This window comes from Sciurus vulgaris, assembly GCF_902686455.1.
Source record: "Sciurus vulgaris genome assembly, chromosome: 16".
NCBI classification, from domain to species: Eukaryota; Metazoa; Chordata; class Mammalia; order Rodentia; family Sciuridae; genus Sciurus; species Sciurus vulgaris.
This window is the reverse complement of record NC_136477.1, coordinates 35,932,883-35,951,410: the sequence shown is the minus strand read 5'-3', so window position 1 is coordinate 35,951,410 and position 18,528 is coordinate 35,932,883. Positions and strand designations below refer to the sequence as shown.

The following is an 18,528-nucleotide window of genomic DNA, read 5'->3' as shown; positions in this document are numbered from 1 at the left end:
TTTTTTGTTTATGCATTTTATTTTCTGTCACCCACATACTTTTCTTGTAATTCTGATGCCTTTCCTTTGCATTGTCTATTCTTACTGTACCTTTCCACATTTAAATCCATAGAATGATACTTAAGAATTTCTCTTCCATATGAAAAAGAAAAATAGGGAAGTAGAAGTGCACAGTACAATCTAGGGTTGACAGTGTTTGAACTGAAATTGAAACTAAGGGCGGAAATGAACATCAGCTTCTTCAATCATAGCCAGTCAGAGAAAGATGATGGATGTAGTAGATGGGAGAAGTAATATGTTTTCTGCATCTCTTCCCTATGCTTAGCGTTTCCTTTAGTTTGGTACACTCATTTTTAGCTGAGATATAGAGACTCGGAGTTAGAAAATTCCTCTCTCTGGCCTGAATACTAAAGTGCCCCAGTTATTTGGACACATAATAATACTTTACATAATTCATCTTTACATCAGCATGTGATATTTTCTATAATTTAACATGCTTTAAATAATGAATGGAAACAGCATCTAATTCTTTTTATAAGTTTTCTCTTTTATTTATATTTCATAGAGTAATAATTTAAAATGAATAGTCTTGGGCCCAATCGATACTTAATATATCATAATTTGTATCATCAAAGTAGCAACTTGTCTGCAAAATATTTCTCTTTTGTGATTTAAGTGTTAGAAAACTTGAGAAAGTTTTATGTAACTGGAATAAGTACTACTTATAATTAGAAATTACTTGGTAATAATCCTTTTAAAAATTGCTTTGAGGAGGTATAAAGCTTCAAGTACTAAACATGAACCCCTTACATTTTACAGAGTTTAAACAGTGAAATGTAACGATTACAGTTTGGTTGCTTTAAAAAAATGGATGTTAATTGGGTCAAAAGATCTATGGTTCCTAGATTTCTGGTAAGTTTGGGGTCTCCATTGCTACTGCCAATCACTTTTAGTAGTTTATCTTCCTACTGAAGTGATCTTTGAGTGGATTCTTTCAGAAGCGTAGATTTCCAGTATGAGTTTCAAAGGAAAACTCTAAGCAAGTGTACTGTTCAACGTAGCCTGATAAGAGCCATCAAGCAACAATGAAGTATTGTGGTATGAACCTGATAATTATAGTCCTATTTACTTTGTCCTGAAGCTCTACTAGACTTAACATTATCACTTCCAATTCTTCTAAAGTTCCTTTGGTTTTCAGACAGTCTGAAACAATGTGTAATCCTTTTGTCCTTCCTGTTGCACAATCTTAGGCTACCAGGAGCCCTCCACTTCCCTTTCCCCTAACTCCGAGAGGCCAAGTGCCACAGGACTCTGCTCAGCATCTAGGGAACAGGGGATCATCTGTTCCATTCTCTCACTCCACCAACCCTATTGACTATTGGCACCCAAGTCATCACCTTCTGACACCTCTAGTTGGGACTTGACATCCTGCTAAATTCAGAATTTTTAACCTTTATAATACTAAGCATGAATCTTTTTTCTTTTCTTTTTTCTTACTTTATTGAACCAGTTCATAATTTTATCTGACCACCTACAGTGACTTTTTGCATCCTTATCTACCCTCTGCCTTTGCCCTTAGTTTAGCCTCCAGAGCCCATGTGGCTGCCTTACCCTTTCATAACCTTTCTGTAACATATATAAACACATATAATTATGTAAAGTGTGATGTGCACCTTGAATGTTACAGATATTAGAAATTGAGATTGGAGTAAAAGAACCTGTGATTGCCTGGCCTATGACTACCAGTTGACTCACAAGTACTCAGTGAACTGCCACTGATGAAAAGTGGTGTAGCCTGTGCATTTATTGTTATTCAATAAATTTTGACACTGTGGAAAGACACAAATGTATTTCATCTGTTAATAACATAGCACACTCATTACAATTTCTGTTATTTATGATCTGTAAAAATCATTTAATAGTTAAATATAGGGTAGGCATATACATTTCTGTATTATATTATAACTTTAATATCAATTTAGGTCAACAATCTTCAGTCTTCAAATCCAGTTGATTTAAATTTTATTGATTTTTTTATTTCTGTGATTTGATTTTTCATTGCATGACCTGTATACTTAGTTTTTAATATTGTCTAAATATATAATTTATATAGTTTTTAAATAATTACCTAAATGAAGGGAAATTTTTTTGGATCATCTTCTCAGTTGTATTAGTTACCTCACATGAATATAGTCATATTAGTTTGCTAGGGCTGCCATTACAAAATACTACAGACTGGGTGACCTAAACAATAGAAAGTGATTTTTTTTCACAGGCTTGACATTCTGAGATCAAGATGTCAGCAGGGTTGACTGCTTCTAAGATTCTCTACTTGGCTTACAGATGGCCATTTTCTTGCTGTGCCCTTCATGGTCTTCCTTCTGTGCATGTCTGTATCAATATTTTTAATCCTTATAAGGAGATTAGGTATACTGAATTAAAGCCCATCTACCCTAATGGACTCATTTTAAGTATCTCTTTAAAGGCCCTCCTCTCTAAGTGTAGTCACATTCTGAGGTACTGAAGGTTAGGACTTCAACATATAAACTTAGGGCAGGACACAATTCAGACATAACAGTGGCAAGTTTTTTAATTTTCCAAAAGACAAAAATGTACATTTGAACTTGTAACAACACACTGAGGAACCAGAGTTATAGCGAAGTGTAGATACTTTCTTGAGGCAGGTTGTCTGGTAGAAGACAGAATGAGAACCCGGATCTCCTGATTGAATGTCATAACCTTTTCCACAGTCTTTCCAGTGCTGTAAACTGAAATAGAATTTGTCATTTGTACAGATTTTTTTAATGTTTGGGTATATTAAATGTGTATTTTACACCTTGAGCTATAAAATTATGACTGATTTCTTCTGTATATTCCTTAGTCACAGCTTCTTGATCTTATTTGCTTCCTTCCCTTCCTGTTTTATTCTCTGAACCAGAAGGTCAGAGTATGGAATGGTTGGTAAAATATTTAAAAATAAATTGATGTAGATATTGCATTATTGGCATGAATAGAATATTAAAACCCATGGATTGGATCACTAACAGTTTCAGCCCAATAATTTACATTGTCATTTTAATATAAAATAATAACTTTGTACTTAAATAACATTTTAAAATTAAAAAGTCAATTTGTATAAGACCTTAAATAATAAATATTTAATCAGATATTGTCTTAATATAGAATAAATAAAGCATGTTAGGGTAATTAGGTTGTTTTATCTGAATGCAAGAAAAGTTAATATTCCTGAGACCAACTTATCTATATCCTAGTCAATGTTATTACACAGAAAGCACACCATCATTCTGTCCTTGGTCTTGATGCAACAGTATTCCTTACTGATCAAATGTCTTGTAAGAATGGCCTTTTGATATAATAGTACCTTTGCTTTTCTGACTATGTTGCAAGATATATTTTGAATTCATTCTATTTTAGAGCTAGAGAAGACTTTCAGAGGTCATATAGTTAGTTCTCCCTCTCTTATACACAAGTCATACTCACACAACACATACACACACACACAAAGAAACACCCTACATTATATTATACTATACACCACATTACCCTTTACCAAATGGTTATTTAGGCTCTGAACCAGCAAGGAAATATAATTTATGAGACCAAATATTCCATCTCAGAGGTAATTAATTCTTCCCATGTTCTTGAATTGAATGTAGCCTACCTGTGACTTCCCTTCTTTTGATATCAGCCCTATTTTGAGCCATGAGTGTGATCTAGTCTGGTGAAAAACATTTGGGCTTTGGCATCAGAATGACATCTTTTGAATTATGTCTTCTTAATTAAGACATAATTAAGAGTCTTATTAAGAAAATGATATAAAATCTCCTAGACTCAGTTTTGTCATTTTAATAAAGAAAACCAAATACCTACCTCATCAGGTTACTGTAAGAATTAAATTTGAAAATGAAAGCCTCGAAGGGAGTGTTGGGAACACTTGAAATGCCATTAACTTGCTCCAGTAAAATGTAGTTTCATTCTCTTTATTTTATTTTATTTTATTTTAAACAAATGGGATACATGTTATTTCTCTGTACATGGTGTAAAAGCATACCATTTGTGTAATCATAAATTTACATAGGGTATTGTTGTTTGATTCATTCTGTTATTTTTTCCCTCATTCTCTTTAAATTTTAACCCAGCCCAAATTCAAGACAATTTGGTTTAAAAAATATCTATTGCATTCTACCTCATTTTTTCTCTCATAATAGCATAGAATTGATTTTCCTGTTTAAAAGTCCTGGAATTATTTAAATATTGAATAAACGTATTGAAAATTCTAAATTTTTTAGTGATAAATTTGGTTTTATTTACATTCGTAAATAGAAAATTTAAGGTGACTATTTACCAGTAGGTTTATAGGTTGTTTCAAACTTCCTTTTAAAACAAAATCTATTAAACCAAATACATTATTTTCTAGGTGTGGGTTTTCTCATATCATGAGTGTTTCAAGACTTATTTTCTAATTTCCTATTCAGACTCCGTAATGGAAATACGGTTTGTTTTTGCTGATCAAAGTTGTCAACAACAGGAACTCTCTGCTGCATATATAAAAAGAAAAACCAACCAAAACTAGACTAGAAAATGGAAGAACAGAAAGGGACAGAAGTGGAAAATGAATAGCCAGAGAGAAATCTGAAACATATCAAGTTGTTTCTTGAGATTTATGTCATGAAAGAACATCTCTCTAAAAGTTTATTTTTAATTAGAATAAATTTTTTCCAGGACGTTTAACAATTTGGTTACCTCCAACAGAGGAGATAGAGTTAAAAGTGACAATATAGAACTGTGGTGCTCTGTCTCTGCTTTTTCCACAGTAGTTTTACTGCATGGTATTATTACAGCCTGAGCTAGCAGTATTTTTTTGACAGTCCTGGTTCAGGAAAGTTTCTCCCCTTCTGTCAACAGCCATGCCAGTGGATTAATATTTTGCTAATTAACCAGTCTGATTGGTTAGAATTAATTCAGTACTGCCATGAATTTGATGAATCTTTTTTATCTTTCCTGTCAGCAGTGCCTGGAGATCATTCTTTTGTTTTATAATTCTTTCCTTTTATGTCTTATCTATATCTTAAATTTGTGACTATTTCAATGATTTCTGTAGCTATAGAGATACAACTTATTACTTGTATCAAATGAATAACCTATCTTTAAAAGATGTAAGTAGAAATATATTTGTGTTTTGTTCAAAAGTCATTAAAATTCAAAGGAAGATGTCAAATGAATGATTGTAACAGATGTGTTGATGTCTGCCTTTTTTGTAAAGCATCAAAATAATTTAAAATATTTTCTTTTGAAAGTTGGCCAGGAATACTTTGCCCTGATCCTTTTAAAGGTAAATACGTGACTTATGATCTGGATGGAAATGTTGAACAGTATCACATAGAATTCCTGGGTGATCCACATTCAAGATCATGGATAAATGCAACATTTGTTGGACATTATAGTATCACACTAAAGGTAGGTACAGTAAGATAAAATCAGTATTCTTTTTGCATTTGTTTTTATTCATGGTTGTTTTAAATCTCAGATCCTAAAAGATATACAATTATATAATTATTTATTTGCATAAATAATTGTTTATATAAACAATAATCTATACTACTTGTTTAAATTAAAACACTTATATTTTAAAGCAGTTTTTTTTTTCAAAGAAATTATGAATGTAAAATGGTTGTAGGATTCTAGATTTAATTTTTCCAATGGCAGTATAGTAAAAATCAACTGAAGACTTCATGTAATTGCCTTTAGGAACAGTTTTAAGATTGTCATTTGGCAATTTTAAAACTCTCATGATAAGACTCAAGTTGTAGCTGTAGTCACAGGGAAAATTAATTATGGAGAACACTAAGCTTTTCAAATTTCAAAAAGAATATTTCATTGTACTAACTCCTTCAGTATTTTTTTTTTTTTAGTATTTTTTGAGTCTTTTAAAATTTAAAATCCCATGCTACAATTAGTGAATAGATTAGATTCTCAAACTGATGAAAATAGGTGAACTAGACCTATTTCTGAGGATTTGTTGTTTTTATATGTGTGTGTGTGTGTATCAATTCAATTATCTTTGTATTCTAATATTGAAACTTTCCATATGCAAACCATGCTTTCATTAAAAATCTGATAAAAAGTAGATGTCATAAATGTGGACACCTTTGACTCAGTTTGGATGGTTTCTCTTTTAATATAGTGATAAATATACAAGTAAGCATGTATATTTAAAGCATGCAATTTTATCTCCAGTAAAATCAGTGAAAATATGAGGTACTTTGAAATAGGATTTACTTTATCTTTTGCATAAATAGCATTTTTATACAATTCAATTTGAAACAACTAAAAGGAAACGCTGGTTAAATAAAACCACGTACGTATGAAGCAATGCCACATGCATCCATTTCATATTAGTTGTAGACCAGTCATCTTAATGTGAAGTCCCTTATTTGCTCTCATGTTTTGGGTATGTTCAAGACACATAAACTGGTAACTACAGGAGACAGAAAAGAGTATACTGTGACCTATCTTTCTGCTGAATGGGAAATCAGGTTGCTCATAAAACTGACTTCAGAATCTTAGATTTTTAACAATGAAGTAAACAAAGAGCAGGGCATTCCTAAGAAATTACATTGAAATATAAGTATAAAAGTGTATTTTTAAATTATCCAAACAAGTATTCTCAGAATTTGAATTTTGTCAGGATTAATTTGAATAGTCTGATTTCAGTATGTGGAAGAGAAGTCTGCATGCCCAAGTTTATTGCAGCACTCTTAACAAAAGCCAAGGTTTGGTATCAACCTAAGTGTCCATCAACAGACAAATGAATGAAGGTATTAAAAAGTGAAATCTTGTTATTTGCTGCAATATTAAGTGAAATAAGCCAGACAGAAAGACCAAGACCATATGTTCTCACTCATATATGAAAGATAAAAAAGTTGATCTCATAGATGTAGAGGGTAGAATAGTGGTTCCCAAAGGCTTGGAAGAGTAAGAAGGACAAGGAAGAATAGACAGAGATTACTTAACAGGTACAAGATTACAATTACAGTTTTTTTTAAGCTTATAAGTAGTAAACATGTATTTCTCATCATTCTGGAGAGTAGGAATTTCAAAATCAAGACACTGGCAGATTCACTGTCTGGTGGAGCCCTGTTTCCTGTTTCACAGATGGTCTTCGTTTCACCATGTCCTCACATTGCAAAAGTAGAAAAGAGAGATCAGAATTCATCAGAAATTTTAAGTTCCACAAGTGACTTTAATGGGTAGTACAAGGAGAAACACTGATTAAGTTTAACTCAACCTTGAGGCATCAGATTTTTTGGTTTTATCCCTACCATTAATATAATAATCTAGCTTTGGTTATGGTCTATTTTCTGTTGACTTTCTTCTATGTACTATTTGTTAGTATTGCATTTTCATTAGCCTAGAAACTATGCTTTCTAACACAGGTTCACATTTCTAACTGAATACTAATCACTTTCATTGAACACAGCTTTGAGGTTGTTCTTGTCATTCAGCATTATGCATAATTTGTATATAGCACTAATAAAACTGATTCAGGTTGTGAACTTAATATTTATAGCATGTTTAAGTTGATTATTGTATGGGTTATATAAAATCATTATAATTTGTCTTAGGCATAAATAACATGACTACTAGCAGTATACAGAACTAATGATTGCTTGACTGATGCCTTTCTAGTTTCTTATATTTCCAAGGAAAAGTAGTTGATTTACCCTCCGCTATGGTTTGAATGAGGTTCGTCTCCACCAGAACTCATTTTGAAGTTTAATTCCCCAATGTAATTGTATTAAGTTGGTGGAGACTGTTAGAGAATTAGATCTTACAGGCACCACCTTTGGAAAAGATTACTAGTTCTCACAGAGCTTAATGAGTTCTTGAGAGTGTGTATGGTTATATAAGACTGAGCCTGGCCCCTTGTACACTCAGCCAATTCCCCTTTCACTTCTCTGCCATTGATATGGTATGGGTATGGTTTGAGAGTACTCCAAGTGTTCATTGTTATTGAAGGCTTGGTCTTCATAGTGGCATTCTTGGACAGGGGTGGAACCTTTGGGAGGTAAGACCTTGCAGGATGTCCTTAGGTCATTGAAGGCATGCCCTTCGAGTTGATTGTGGGACACTAGTGTCTTCCTCTGACTTTCAGGCTTGTGAGCTCTTCTACACATATGTTTTCATAAGGTGCTGACGTCTGCTTTCTTCACCAGAGGCCAAACACATGGAGCCTCCAGATTTTGTACTTTGAATCTCTAATACTGTAAGCTAGATAATTTTTTTCTCTTTACAAAGTTAGCCACAACAGGCATTTTTTTAATAGTGATGAAAAACTGACTAATATATCAGATTGTGATGTAACAAAGATCCCATACTGATTCCATACTTTTTGAACCCTGTAGTCATCAGAAGCATGAGCCAAATAAAACTCTTTTCTTTATACATTACCCAGTGTCACATATTTTGATATAGCAAACATAAAATGGACTTAGACTCCCTAGTACTAGGCTGTGCCTATGGTCATAGTTTTTTTTTCTTTTTGATCCATAGTGTTAATAGATGCTTTTGACTTATTTCAGCAGGGTGTTTGCCATTGTATGTAGCACATTCCTGTATACATATGCAGCCATTTCTTTGGGTACCAAATGTCCTTTGAGTATTTACCCATTGTATTATGAAGTGTGCCCGTATTTTTCAGGGAAATGAAAAGACAGTGTTGCCATATTATCACACTTAAGCTCTGCAATGCAGGTAATTCTGCTTTTTAATGTGGTAATCATTAATTGTATTCATCAACATTTTTTAATTTCTACCTTCCTTACAAAGTGTATTTGCACATTTGGCACCCTTGTGGTGTGGGATAGAGCCAGTTTGTTAAAGGTGAAAGTGATGAGTGTCACTTCTTGAGCACTTAACTGTTCGTCTAACATCACTCAGTTTTCTTCTGTTCCTATGGCACAGTGACTGTTGATGTTTGAGGTGTTGGTTTGCTGTTTCCCGCCTGGATCCTGACTGATTACATTCAGCAAAGGTCCCCTTCCAACACAGGATAGATATGCAGTATGAGGGAGATACAGGCTCTAGTTGTATTAACTCCCTGGTATAATTCTGCAGACACACTAATGATAGCACAGAAGACTTTGTTCTTTGAAAATTGTATCTTTAGAAATTCCACTGTTGTTCAGAATTTGGTTAAATGACTTAGATCATGTTTGTCTAATTTCTCTGGTCTGTAAATAAAAATAATATAACTTTTCCTATAGTAATTTATCATATAAGTAGATTTCTTTTCTGTAAGAGGAAATAAACAAAAATTATGGACAGAGGATTGATATATTGGCAGAGAAAATGTTCTCCATAAAGGTGTCTGATGTCAATATGCACTATGAGGGGCTGGAGTTGTGTCTCAGTGGTAGAGCACTTGCCTGGCATGTGCGAGGCCCTAGGTTCAATACTCAGCACCACATATAAGTAAATAAAATAAAAGATCCATTGACAACTAAAAACATATTTTTTTTTAAATTTGTACTATGATAATTTGAATAACTAAAAGAGCCCACACACATTTATGCCAATTGGTATCAAGTTCATATATAGACCAAGAATTGGGTAGATACATTTCATTTAATTTTTAAAGTCTTAGAACAATCCCATCAAAGAGGCATCATCATGGAAGAAAGTGAGATTCAGACTACATATGTACACAGTCAATCAGATGCTAAGTAATAAGGTAATGATTAGACTGAAGATGTCTAAATCTCAAGTCACATGCCTTTCTCTTTGCACACTATGCCCATTTGCATGTGCATACCAACTGCTTTAATTTGTTGAGTATTTTCTCACATTTGTACCTATAATGAAGAAAATTTTCATGTGTATTAATTCTGATATTCATGTTAAATTATGGCAGTCCTTGGTAGATGTGCTCTTTACTTTTTTTTGATGTTCCTCTTTGGAGGGCTAGAAACCATGAAGAACAAGCAGAATTCTTGATATTTTCATATTGCATATGCAATAATCATTTGATCAGTGTATCTGGATTAGCATTTATTTGTGCAAGTGTTTTGTTCAAAGATTCATTAGGGTCCAAATTATAGCATGCAGTCTGTGGTAAGGATTAGCAAATGAGTTTGTAACTAGATCATTAGGCAGTGTGTTGCTCTCACAGTAACAGGATGAAACTGGATACATATCTGTTGAGCCAACCAATTGGATAATTTATTTGAAAACAAAAACCAAGAAACTCTTCCACCATTCCTACTAGCAGATAATCTCATATAGCTGCCAAATTCTCAGTAAAGTGTTATCATACTGATTTCATATTTGTATTTGATTTGTTGTAATTTTAGAATTGTTGTATTGCAAATAAAAAAATAAACTCAATGATGAAATATTCCCCATCACTGCAAGAAATAATTATTCAATTACAATTTTTGTTTGCTTTCTAAACATTCTTTAAATTTTGGCCTGGAAAATGGTTAAGAGAATTACAACATGTTTCTTTAATTGTGATCTGTTTATGAATAATCTACCAGGAAAAGAATAAAGTTATGAAGAGGTTTAACAAAGTGGCTGAAGAGGCAGGTTCTAGAGTCAGGCAGGCTCTTTGAGTTTATATCTTGGCTCTTTTGCTTACTAATGAATGACCTCAGACAAGTCACTCAACATTTACAAATCCCAAGTGTTTCAACTATAAAATAGAAGCTATGACAGTACCCTCAGTACCCTGTGAGGGTTAACTGAGATAATACATGTAAAGCATTTAGTACAACATTTGGTCCTGTAGTGGATCCTCAATAAATGTTAGTTATTCATTGGAAGTAACAGGTTAAATGCGAAGTTCAATTGTGTAGTTTGTTTTCATAGAACCTCTCTGTCCATAAGAGGAAGTATTTAAAGAGATACCAAGGACAATCAGGTGGAGTATATCCTTCATTAGGAATTGAGAATAGAGTTAGTTGGTCATCTTATTCTTTGATTTTCAGTGTATGACTTGAGTGAGGCTATTACTGCAATACCTTTTTAGTTTAGTATAAACAGAAGTAATAACTATTGAAAGTAGGAGATAAGTTAGCATTTTCTTAATCTGATTGTTTTGTGAATGAATAGTCCCCAGTATCAGCAATGCCTCAAGATACTTTGGGTTTGTTTGATGGAACTTGGAAGGAGAACAGGAAATACTATCTCTCATGTTCTTTGCAATTGAATGAAACCACTTTCTTTTCCTATCTCTATTTTGCTTTTCTGACTTAAATTTATATATGCTGACTTCACTGCATAAATTCTTGAATTCACCTCTGTCATCTCTCTTCTTCATCTTTTATGAATTTAGACAGCCGTGAACTTGTATGAAAGTTAAAAGTACAAATCCAAATAATATGACCAGATTCACTCAGTTTATAAAAGATGGAATAGTTGGCTACCTTTCTCATCAAATACATGAAAAATGTAGTTAACTAGGTTTGTCATATTGACTCTTCAGGGGGACAGTAATATTCTTTTCTAAGAAATTCTAATATATAACTTTCTAAGTTTTCTCGAAGTATGTATTTTCTGTTAAAAATATTGTTTTTAAGCCAGTATACAAGGCTAACTAAATTTCCCTCAGTCATACTGCTTTTGAGTAAAGTAAGCTGTCTTAAAATGAGTCTTCTGTTGGAGTTCTTAGATTACCAAATAGTTGTAAATTAACTTCTTGATACATTCTTCTGATAGGGATATTGACATCTTTTTCATTTTCTTTAATTCTTTTTCCACTTTTTTTCTTCATTTTGCTATCTTATAGCAAAAGATTTTAGTGGCATACAATGTCATTCTATGAATTAAGCAAAACCCGTTGTTTTTAAACCCTAAACAATGCCAATTAAACTAATTTTGAAAATAAATTTCTAATTCTTTGTTCTGTAAATAGAAATAACTTCTTGTCCTATAGTAATTTATCATATAAGTAGATACCATTCTGTTTAGATCAAAAACTATAGACTGATTCTGCGTGACAGTTAACCATCCTTTTCACCTAAATCTTTCACCTGCTCTTGTGATTCTATCATTAAACATAGAATCTGAGTATCTGTTTGTAGTAAATAAAACCAATGTTTTCCCATAAATATATAGTTGATAAAAGCAAGTGTTTTAGTCAGCTTTTTCACTGCTGTGACTAAAAGACCCAACCAGAACAATTATAGAGGAGGAAAAGTTCATTTGGGGGCTCACAGTTTCAGAGGTCTCAATCCGTAGACAGCAGGCTCCATTCCTCCAGGTGAGGCTGAACATCATGGCAAATGAGTGTGGCAGATGGTAGCAGCTCATGTGGTGATCAGGAAGTAGAGAGAAACTCCACTCATCAGATAACAAAATATATATCCCATAGCCATGCCCCCAGTGAACCACTTCCTCCAGCCACACCCCACCCCCACCTGCAGTTATCATTCAATCCTGTCATGGATTAATTCACTGATTAGATTAAGGCTATGGCCCAATCATTTCTCCTCCAAACCCTCTTTCCCTTTTTCACATGTGAGCTTTCAGGGATCCAACATCTAAACCACAACAGGAAACAAATACAGATTAGAAAATAGTAGCCAAGTATGTTATTGTTTTTTTAGGTGCAGATCTTGATATCCATTAATACCTTTGTTTAAAATACTTTAGAACAGTCCTGATTTTTTAAGACTGGGGAATATTAAGCACCTGCTTATTTTCATGACAGATTTAAACCTATACATTTCTCCTAGTTGTTTAACATCCCTACTGAAGCAGTCAGCCTGGCTATTGCAGTGTGAGATAACAGCACTTTAGACAAGCACTGGCCTTAAAAATTATGTATTGACTCAATGCTCATTTGCTCCCTGTGCTTTGTTCATCAATATGTTTCTAATACTTCACCATCATTTTGCATAGCAGTGTTTACACTGCTTGCTACACTTAATGATATATTCCATTTCATAAAATGAAAATTGTACATCTTGAAACCAGTGTATATAAAATACTTTAAAATGTATACAATAAAGTTGACTTTTTAAAATTATGTGAAAATATATACAACATAAAATGTATCATTTTAGCCATATTTAAATGTAGAATACAGTGGTGATTTTAAGTTTTTAACTACTGATTAATAATCCTAAAAAAAAAATCCTAAGCCATGTAAAAGTGGCCTGACATAGAAAGTAAAGTACCATATGAGAGTTTCCTCTCATTTTCAACTCCATTTTTTTTTTTTTTTTTTTATGATATGGGTTAGGAGCTCTTCATAACACTGTCTTTGAGATTTGTGCAATAAAATTATCTTGTAGTGAAATGGTATCGTTTTGTATGGCGTACAAACTCTGGAACTAGGTTGCCTGTGTATAAATTCCAGTTCTCTCTTACTAGGTATGCAGATTTGGGAAATTTATAAGCTCAGTTCCTCAACTGTCCTTTCTATAAAGAAAATATAACAGTACCTACCTCACAAGCATGTTATGAAGTTAAAATGACTTAGTCCTTTATAAAATGAATTATAAGTGTTTAGAATTATGTTTGTCTGTATAAGCACTAGTTAAATTAGTAAGTTAAAAATAATAATAGTCTCGTTAAAAATAATAATAGTCTCTTTAAAAAAAATTGGTACCAGGAATTGAACCCAAGTGTGCTTAGCCACTGAGCTATATCCCCAGCCCTCTTTATTTTTATTTTAATACAGGGTCTCACTAAGTTGTTTAGGACCTCACTAAGTTGCCGAGGCTGGCTCTGAACTTGTAATCCTCCTGCCTCAGCCACCCCATTGGCTGGGATTATAGGTGAGCCAGTTAGTAGTCTTTTTAAATAATAGAACTCCTATAGAAATGAAATACGTATTTAGTCAACTCCTTCCTATTGTTAACAGAACTCTTGTCTCATTTTCTTAAACTATACAAACCAAATCTTGTGTGATCTTCATTCATTGGTCAGACAGTGGGAGGTTCAAGTTTAGTAACGTGCCTGAGACCACACAGCTGCAGAACTGGGATTCAAAACTAGGTATTATTACTACAGACTCCATGTTTCCATATTATGTGTCAGTCTGCTTGAAATTTACATTGGGCCATCTGCTTGTATTCTTAAAACATACCAAATTTGTAATACGATATCTATAAACTGCACAATTTATTAATTAACTTAGGTTGATTAATTAACTTAGGCTTTAATCAAGGTTTTTAAAAATCAGACAAAGATGTGAAAATTCTTTTCTTCACATTGAGCACATTGATTTCTTGCGATGGTTTTGAGGGTTCTCCATGCTGTCATTAAACTTAGGATTCATTCCCTTGTAACATTGGCAGTAAATGGTTAGTATCAATACAAATGTTGGGATCCTGATGGTAGAGTTTGTTGTTTTTTGCCTTAACTGTTATTGGTTCCCAAACTTGTTATTTATCACACTCTGCTGGAAAGTCCCCCAAAGCATATTTTTCTGAACCTATGTATGAGCAAGTATTTTGAGAATCTAAATTTCCAGCCAGGTTGGCTATAATCTTCTTGGTGAATCTGAAGAACCATTGCATAGCAGGTAATCTCCCCTTAAATACCTGTTTTCTTTGTGTTTACTGGAACCAACTAAAGAACATATTTATAAATGTGTACTAAGTGTATTGTGTTTATTTTGTGGAATGTATAAATGTGTTTTTGAGTATATGGTGCTAAAGAAACCAGGCTAAGTCTTGGACAAAATTGTAACTTTAGACTTCCTTATCCTTTGAAACATGTTTCTTCCTTTGATGGTGCCTTTCTCCCAGCTGACAGTTGCAGCCATCTCAATTTTTCTCTCCTCTCAAAATCTGATTTCAGATCCACTGCGCTAAATGGCTGGTACATTGGTGGGTATAAAAATTATTTTCTAGGTGCTAAGGTTGTAGCACAGTGGTACAGCATTTGCCTAGCATATAAGGCACTGGGTTCAATCCCCAGCACCACATAAAAGTAAATAAAATAAAGGTATAAAAGATTATATTTTAGAGGATGTCACTCTAGTAATGGAATAGTCTAAGGTGTCAAATGGGGTTTGTTAAAAAAAATTTATAATGTATAGCATTGTCTATCTTTATAGAAAAAGATCTAAAAATATTCAAAATACTTGTAGATGCTTTTAAAAGCTTATCTAGAACCCTATGGGTTCTTTTTTTTTTTTTTTTTTTTTTTTTTTCTGATTTGTCAGGTAGGATCATTTTATCTTAAACCATTATTTTTTCTACTTCCCCATCACACACCCCTAACATTTTAGGGAATACCCAGTAAGGAACTAGGTCTCCTGTTTCTGTAATTTCCAGTATTTCAAGCCAAGTTACAGAACTACATTGTGAAGATTTGACTTTCAAATTTCCTTTTTTTTTTTTTTTTTGGCCTAATTTCTCCTCTAGTGTTCATTGCATTCTTGGTATTATTTCTCAATCTGATGTAAAAGGTCACACTAAATGGAGCTAGACTTTTATTTTTTTTAATCAAATTTACTGGTTCCCATTTTCCAGTGGTATGAAGAGTGGGTGACATGAGGTGTTTTGATCTTAAAATCCTGCAGAATTAAAGTAAGCAAAATTCCTATTTATGTCTAGAGTAGGCAACAATTAAATTAGATTTTAAGGACAATATTTACTTCAAGTGTTCAATATTTAAAGCTTCCATAATATACAGAGTTGATTATAAAAACCTATATTAAAGATGTTGGTTTAAGGAAGTCAGGGATTAATAGGAAGCTAGGAAGACTAAAGCTATAACTTCTGTGGTGCACATGGGCATGAAGTGACTATCTTCCAGTATGCATCAAAGAAACAAGAATGTTCTTACTGTCCAGATTACTGGTTGCTGTTGCAGAAATCCAATTTAAGGAAGACGAGATATCGTTGTGATTAACTTTCTACTGAATTGCTTTAAGTAAAAATTATCTGCCCAAAACAGGAAAAGAGTAATAGCTTTGGCACAGTAGTAAAATAGAATGATGCATCAGTGCAATACATGGTTATATTTGGTGAGCTACACAGCAACTTTCAATGTATAAATAGCAGCAATTGACATTAATATCCAGGTAGAGCACTTTATAATTGGTGATAGTAGTGGTCCTCAAATATTTATTAGAGATGCCTTCCAAAATAATAATTTTGTGTTTCTTTAGATTATTAAATCTAAGACTTATATTTTAAAGACATATTATACCTTTTTAAAGGTGTATTACATAAAACAAATAATGGCCAATATTTGAAGTCATTTTAATGAATTTATAAATCTCAATAAAGCAGATTCTAAAGTATTTATTTCAGTTTTCTGAATTTTTAATATATTTTCAACAGTGCATCTAAAAGATATATTTCTAAATTATAAGTACCTATGTTTGCAGTTAACTTTGATATTGATATAATCAAAATTCTAATTGATAATTTGAAATTTAAGATGTTATCATTTTATCTGATGAATTCTAGTGAAGTTCTACCATCCCCCAAATCAATCATATTAAGAAGCATTTAAGTTACTATAGTTTTAAAATTAGGAACTATATTTTATATTACATTAGCACTTAAAATTAGACATACTTATTTTTCAAGAAGGAAATGCTACTAGTGTCATAGATCATAAGCTAATTTAGTGATCCATGAAATACTTGGCAGATCTTAATTCTATACCAAAAAAAGTCTATATTACAAGTAATGTTATCATTATACTAGATAGTCATCATCTGTGTAAAATTTTCCTTCACTTTTTTTAGGGATTAAAATGTACCAGCCTTGGGCTGGAGTTGTGGCTCAGTGGTAGAGCTCTTGCCTAGCATGTGTGAGGAATTGGGTTCGATTCTCAGCATCACATATAAATAAGTGAATAAAATAAAGGCCTATCAACATCCAAAAAAATTTTTTTTAAATGTACCAGCCTTTTATTTTCATACTTAGTTTCCTGTCTTGGTTTTACTCATGCCACCTTGATCAAACTATGTTTATTTATATATTTACTGAGCTCAGAAGTGAACAAAACAGACAAAATTAAGTGACCTCTTGAGAATTAAAATAGCAGAATAAGACATGTAGTAAACACATAAATAAGAAAAAGACATAGTTTGTTAGTTGTTTATGAATGTTTTAGAAAAAAATTAGGGGAGAACAATAGACAGGGTAAAGGTATAGGGAACCAGTGGGTGGAAAGGAAAGACTTTTACTCCCTATCTCTACTAATATTCAAAGCCCACAGGTAGGACTGTCTTCCCTGGAATTAACAAAACACTAGTGCTTGGTTGAAAATAATCTCATTTTGTTTGTATTTTCCTCTGTCAGTAATCAGGCCTTTTGTTTTCCAATACAGGCACATTTTCTGTTATGAGATCCAAAGTAGGGCTTACCTGTTTTCCTGATCTGAGTTCCTTGAGGGTCGGCCGAGTGGACTGAGAAGAGAAACTCTGGTGTCTTTGAGAGGGAGAGGCAGGAGCAGCAAGCTTAGAATATATTTTTTCAGACTTAGAGGAGGACAAAAATATGTTTTGTTGGTTCCACAGGCAAGTGACAGTGCCTGGAGAATAGTAGCACTGTAATTTGGGAGGTTGAACTCATGCCATTAAGGTTCTTAGCATATGAAAAGATTACTTTGTGATGATGTGGCAAAGAAGCTATTGGGCTACCTATTCACGTAACCATTATGTGTTGAAGAGTAATCATCTGCTTTCACCTTTCAAGCACTATATGTTCTTCTAATTTTTTTGAGTCTTTGGTGAATGTAATTTGTCACCTTCAGTTTGATTTAGCAAAACATAAGGTAATATGACATTGTTTAAGCATTCATGTTTGAAGAATAAGATTTGTCTTGCTACAACCCCAGTTTATTTTGTCTTTATTAACTAATTATTAATTCTTATGTGGAGAAAAAGTCTTGAAATGCAAAGCAACAGGCACACAAATTTATGGAGAGATTGAAAAATTCTCTCCACTGGACTTACTGGGTGAACAAACACATATAATCTTTTTCTTGAATTTGCACCTTCATATTACTGTGCAGTGATGGCACAAACTTTATTCAGTGAGTTAAAAGTTACTGAGAAGGGACATTCAACTTCAAACCCTGGGAAATGGAAAAGTGATATTAAAGACTTCAGTTGTACAATAACACCTGATTGACACAAGATCACACTGGACAGTGGTTTACAAACTTTTCAATTTTGGACACAGCTAGGAATTTTCTCAGATGTAGGGTGTTATCTTTCCCTGTCTAGCCATCTGTTTAGTCTCAAACCTCATCCTTATTCCAAACATTTTCAGGCTTATTTTCATCTGTCAAGAATAATCTTATTTATGCTCATAAATTTACATCAATTTTTAGACTAATTGTCTTTATTCCTGTGATTATTACTCCCCCCCACCCTAAGTTTAATAAAACTGATTGAGACAACTCAAATTGCCAAAGTAATATAGACGTAATAAAGCATGTGATATCCTCAGGTTCACAGAATTAACTGAAATTTGAAGCTCTGCATGCCCACTGCTTCCTGTGGTCTCATTTGAAGTCACTGGCCTT

At 33.1% G+C, this 18,528-nt stretch overlaps 1 protein-coding gene across 2 annotated transcripts in view; it reads left to right on the top strand.

Moving 5' to 3' along the window:
* The window catches only part of ZCWPW2 (zinc finger CW-type and PWWP domain containing 2), a 119,482-nt gene that overhangs the window by 35,557 nt on the left and 65,397 nt on the right, over positions 1-18,528 (top strand). For both annotated transcript variants that reach the window (XM_079114008.1, XM_079114007.1), the window contains exon 3: positions 5,319-5,478. In XM_079114008.1, coding sequence (XP_078970134.1) covers positions 5,319-5,478 — 160 coding nt within the window. The remainder of the gene's footprint in view (positions 1-5,318; positions 5,479-18,528) is intronic.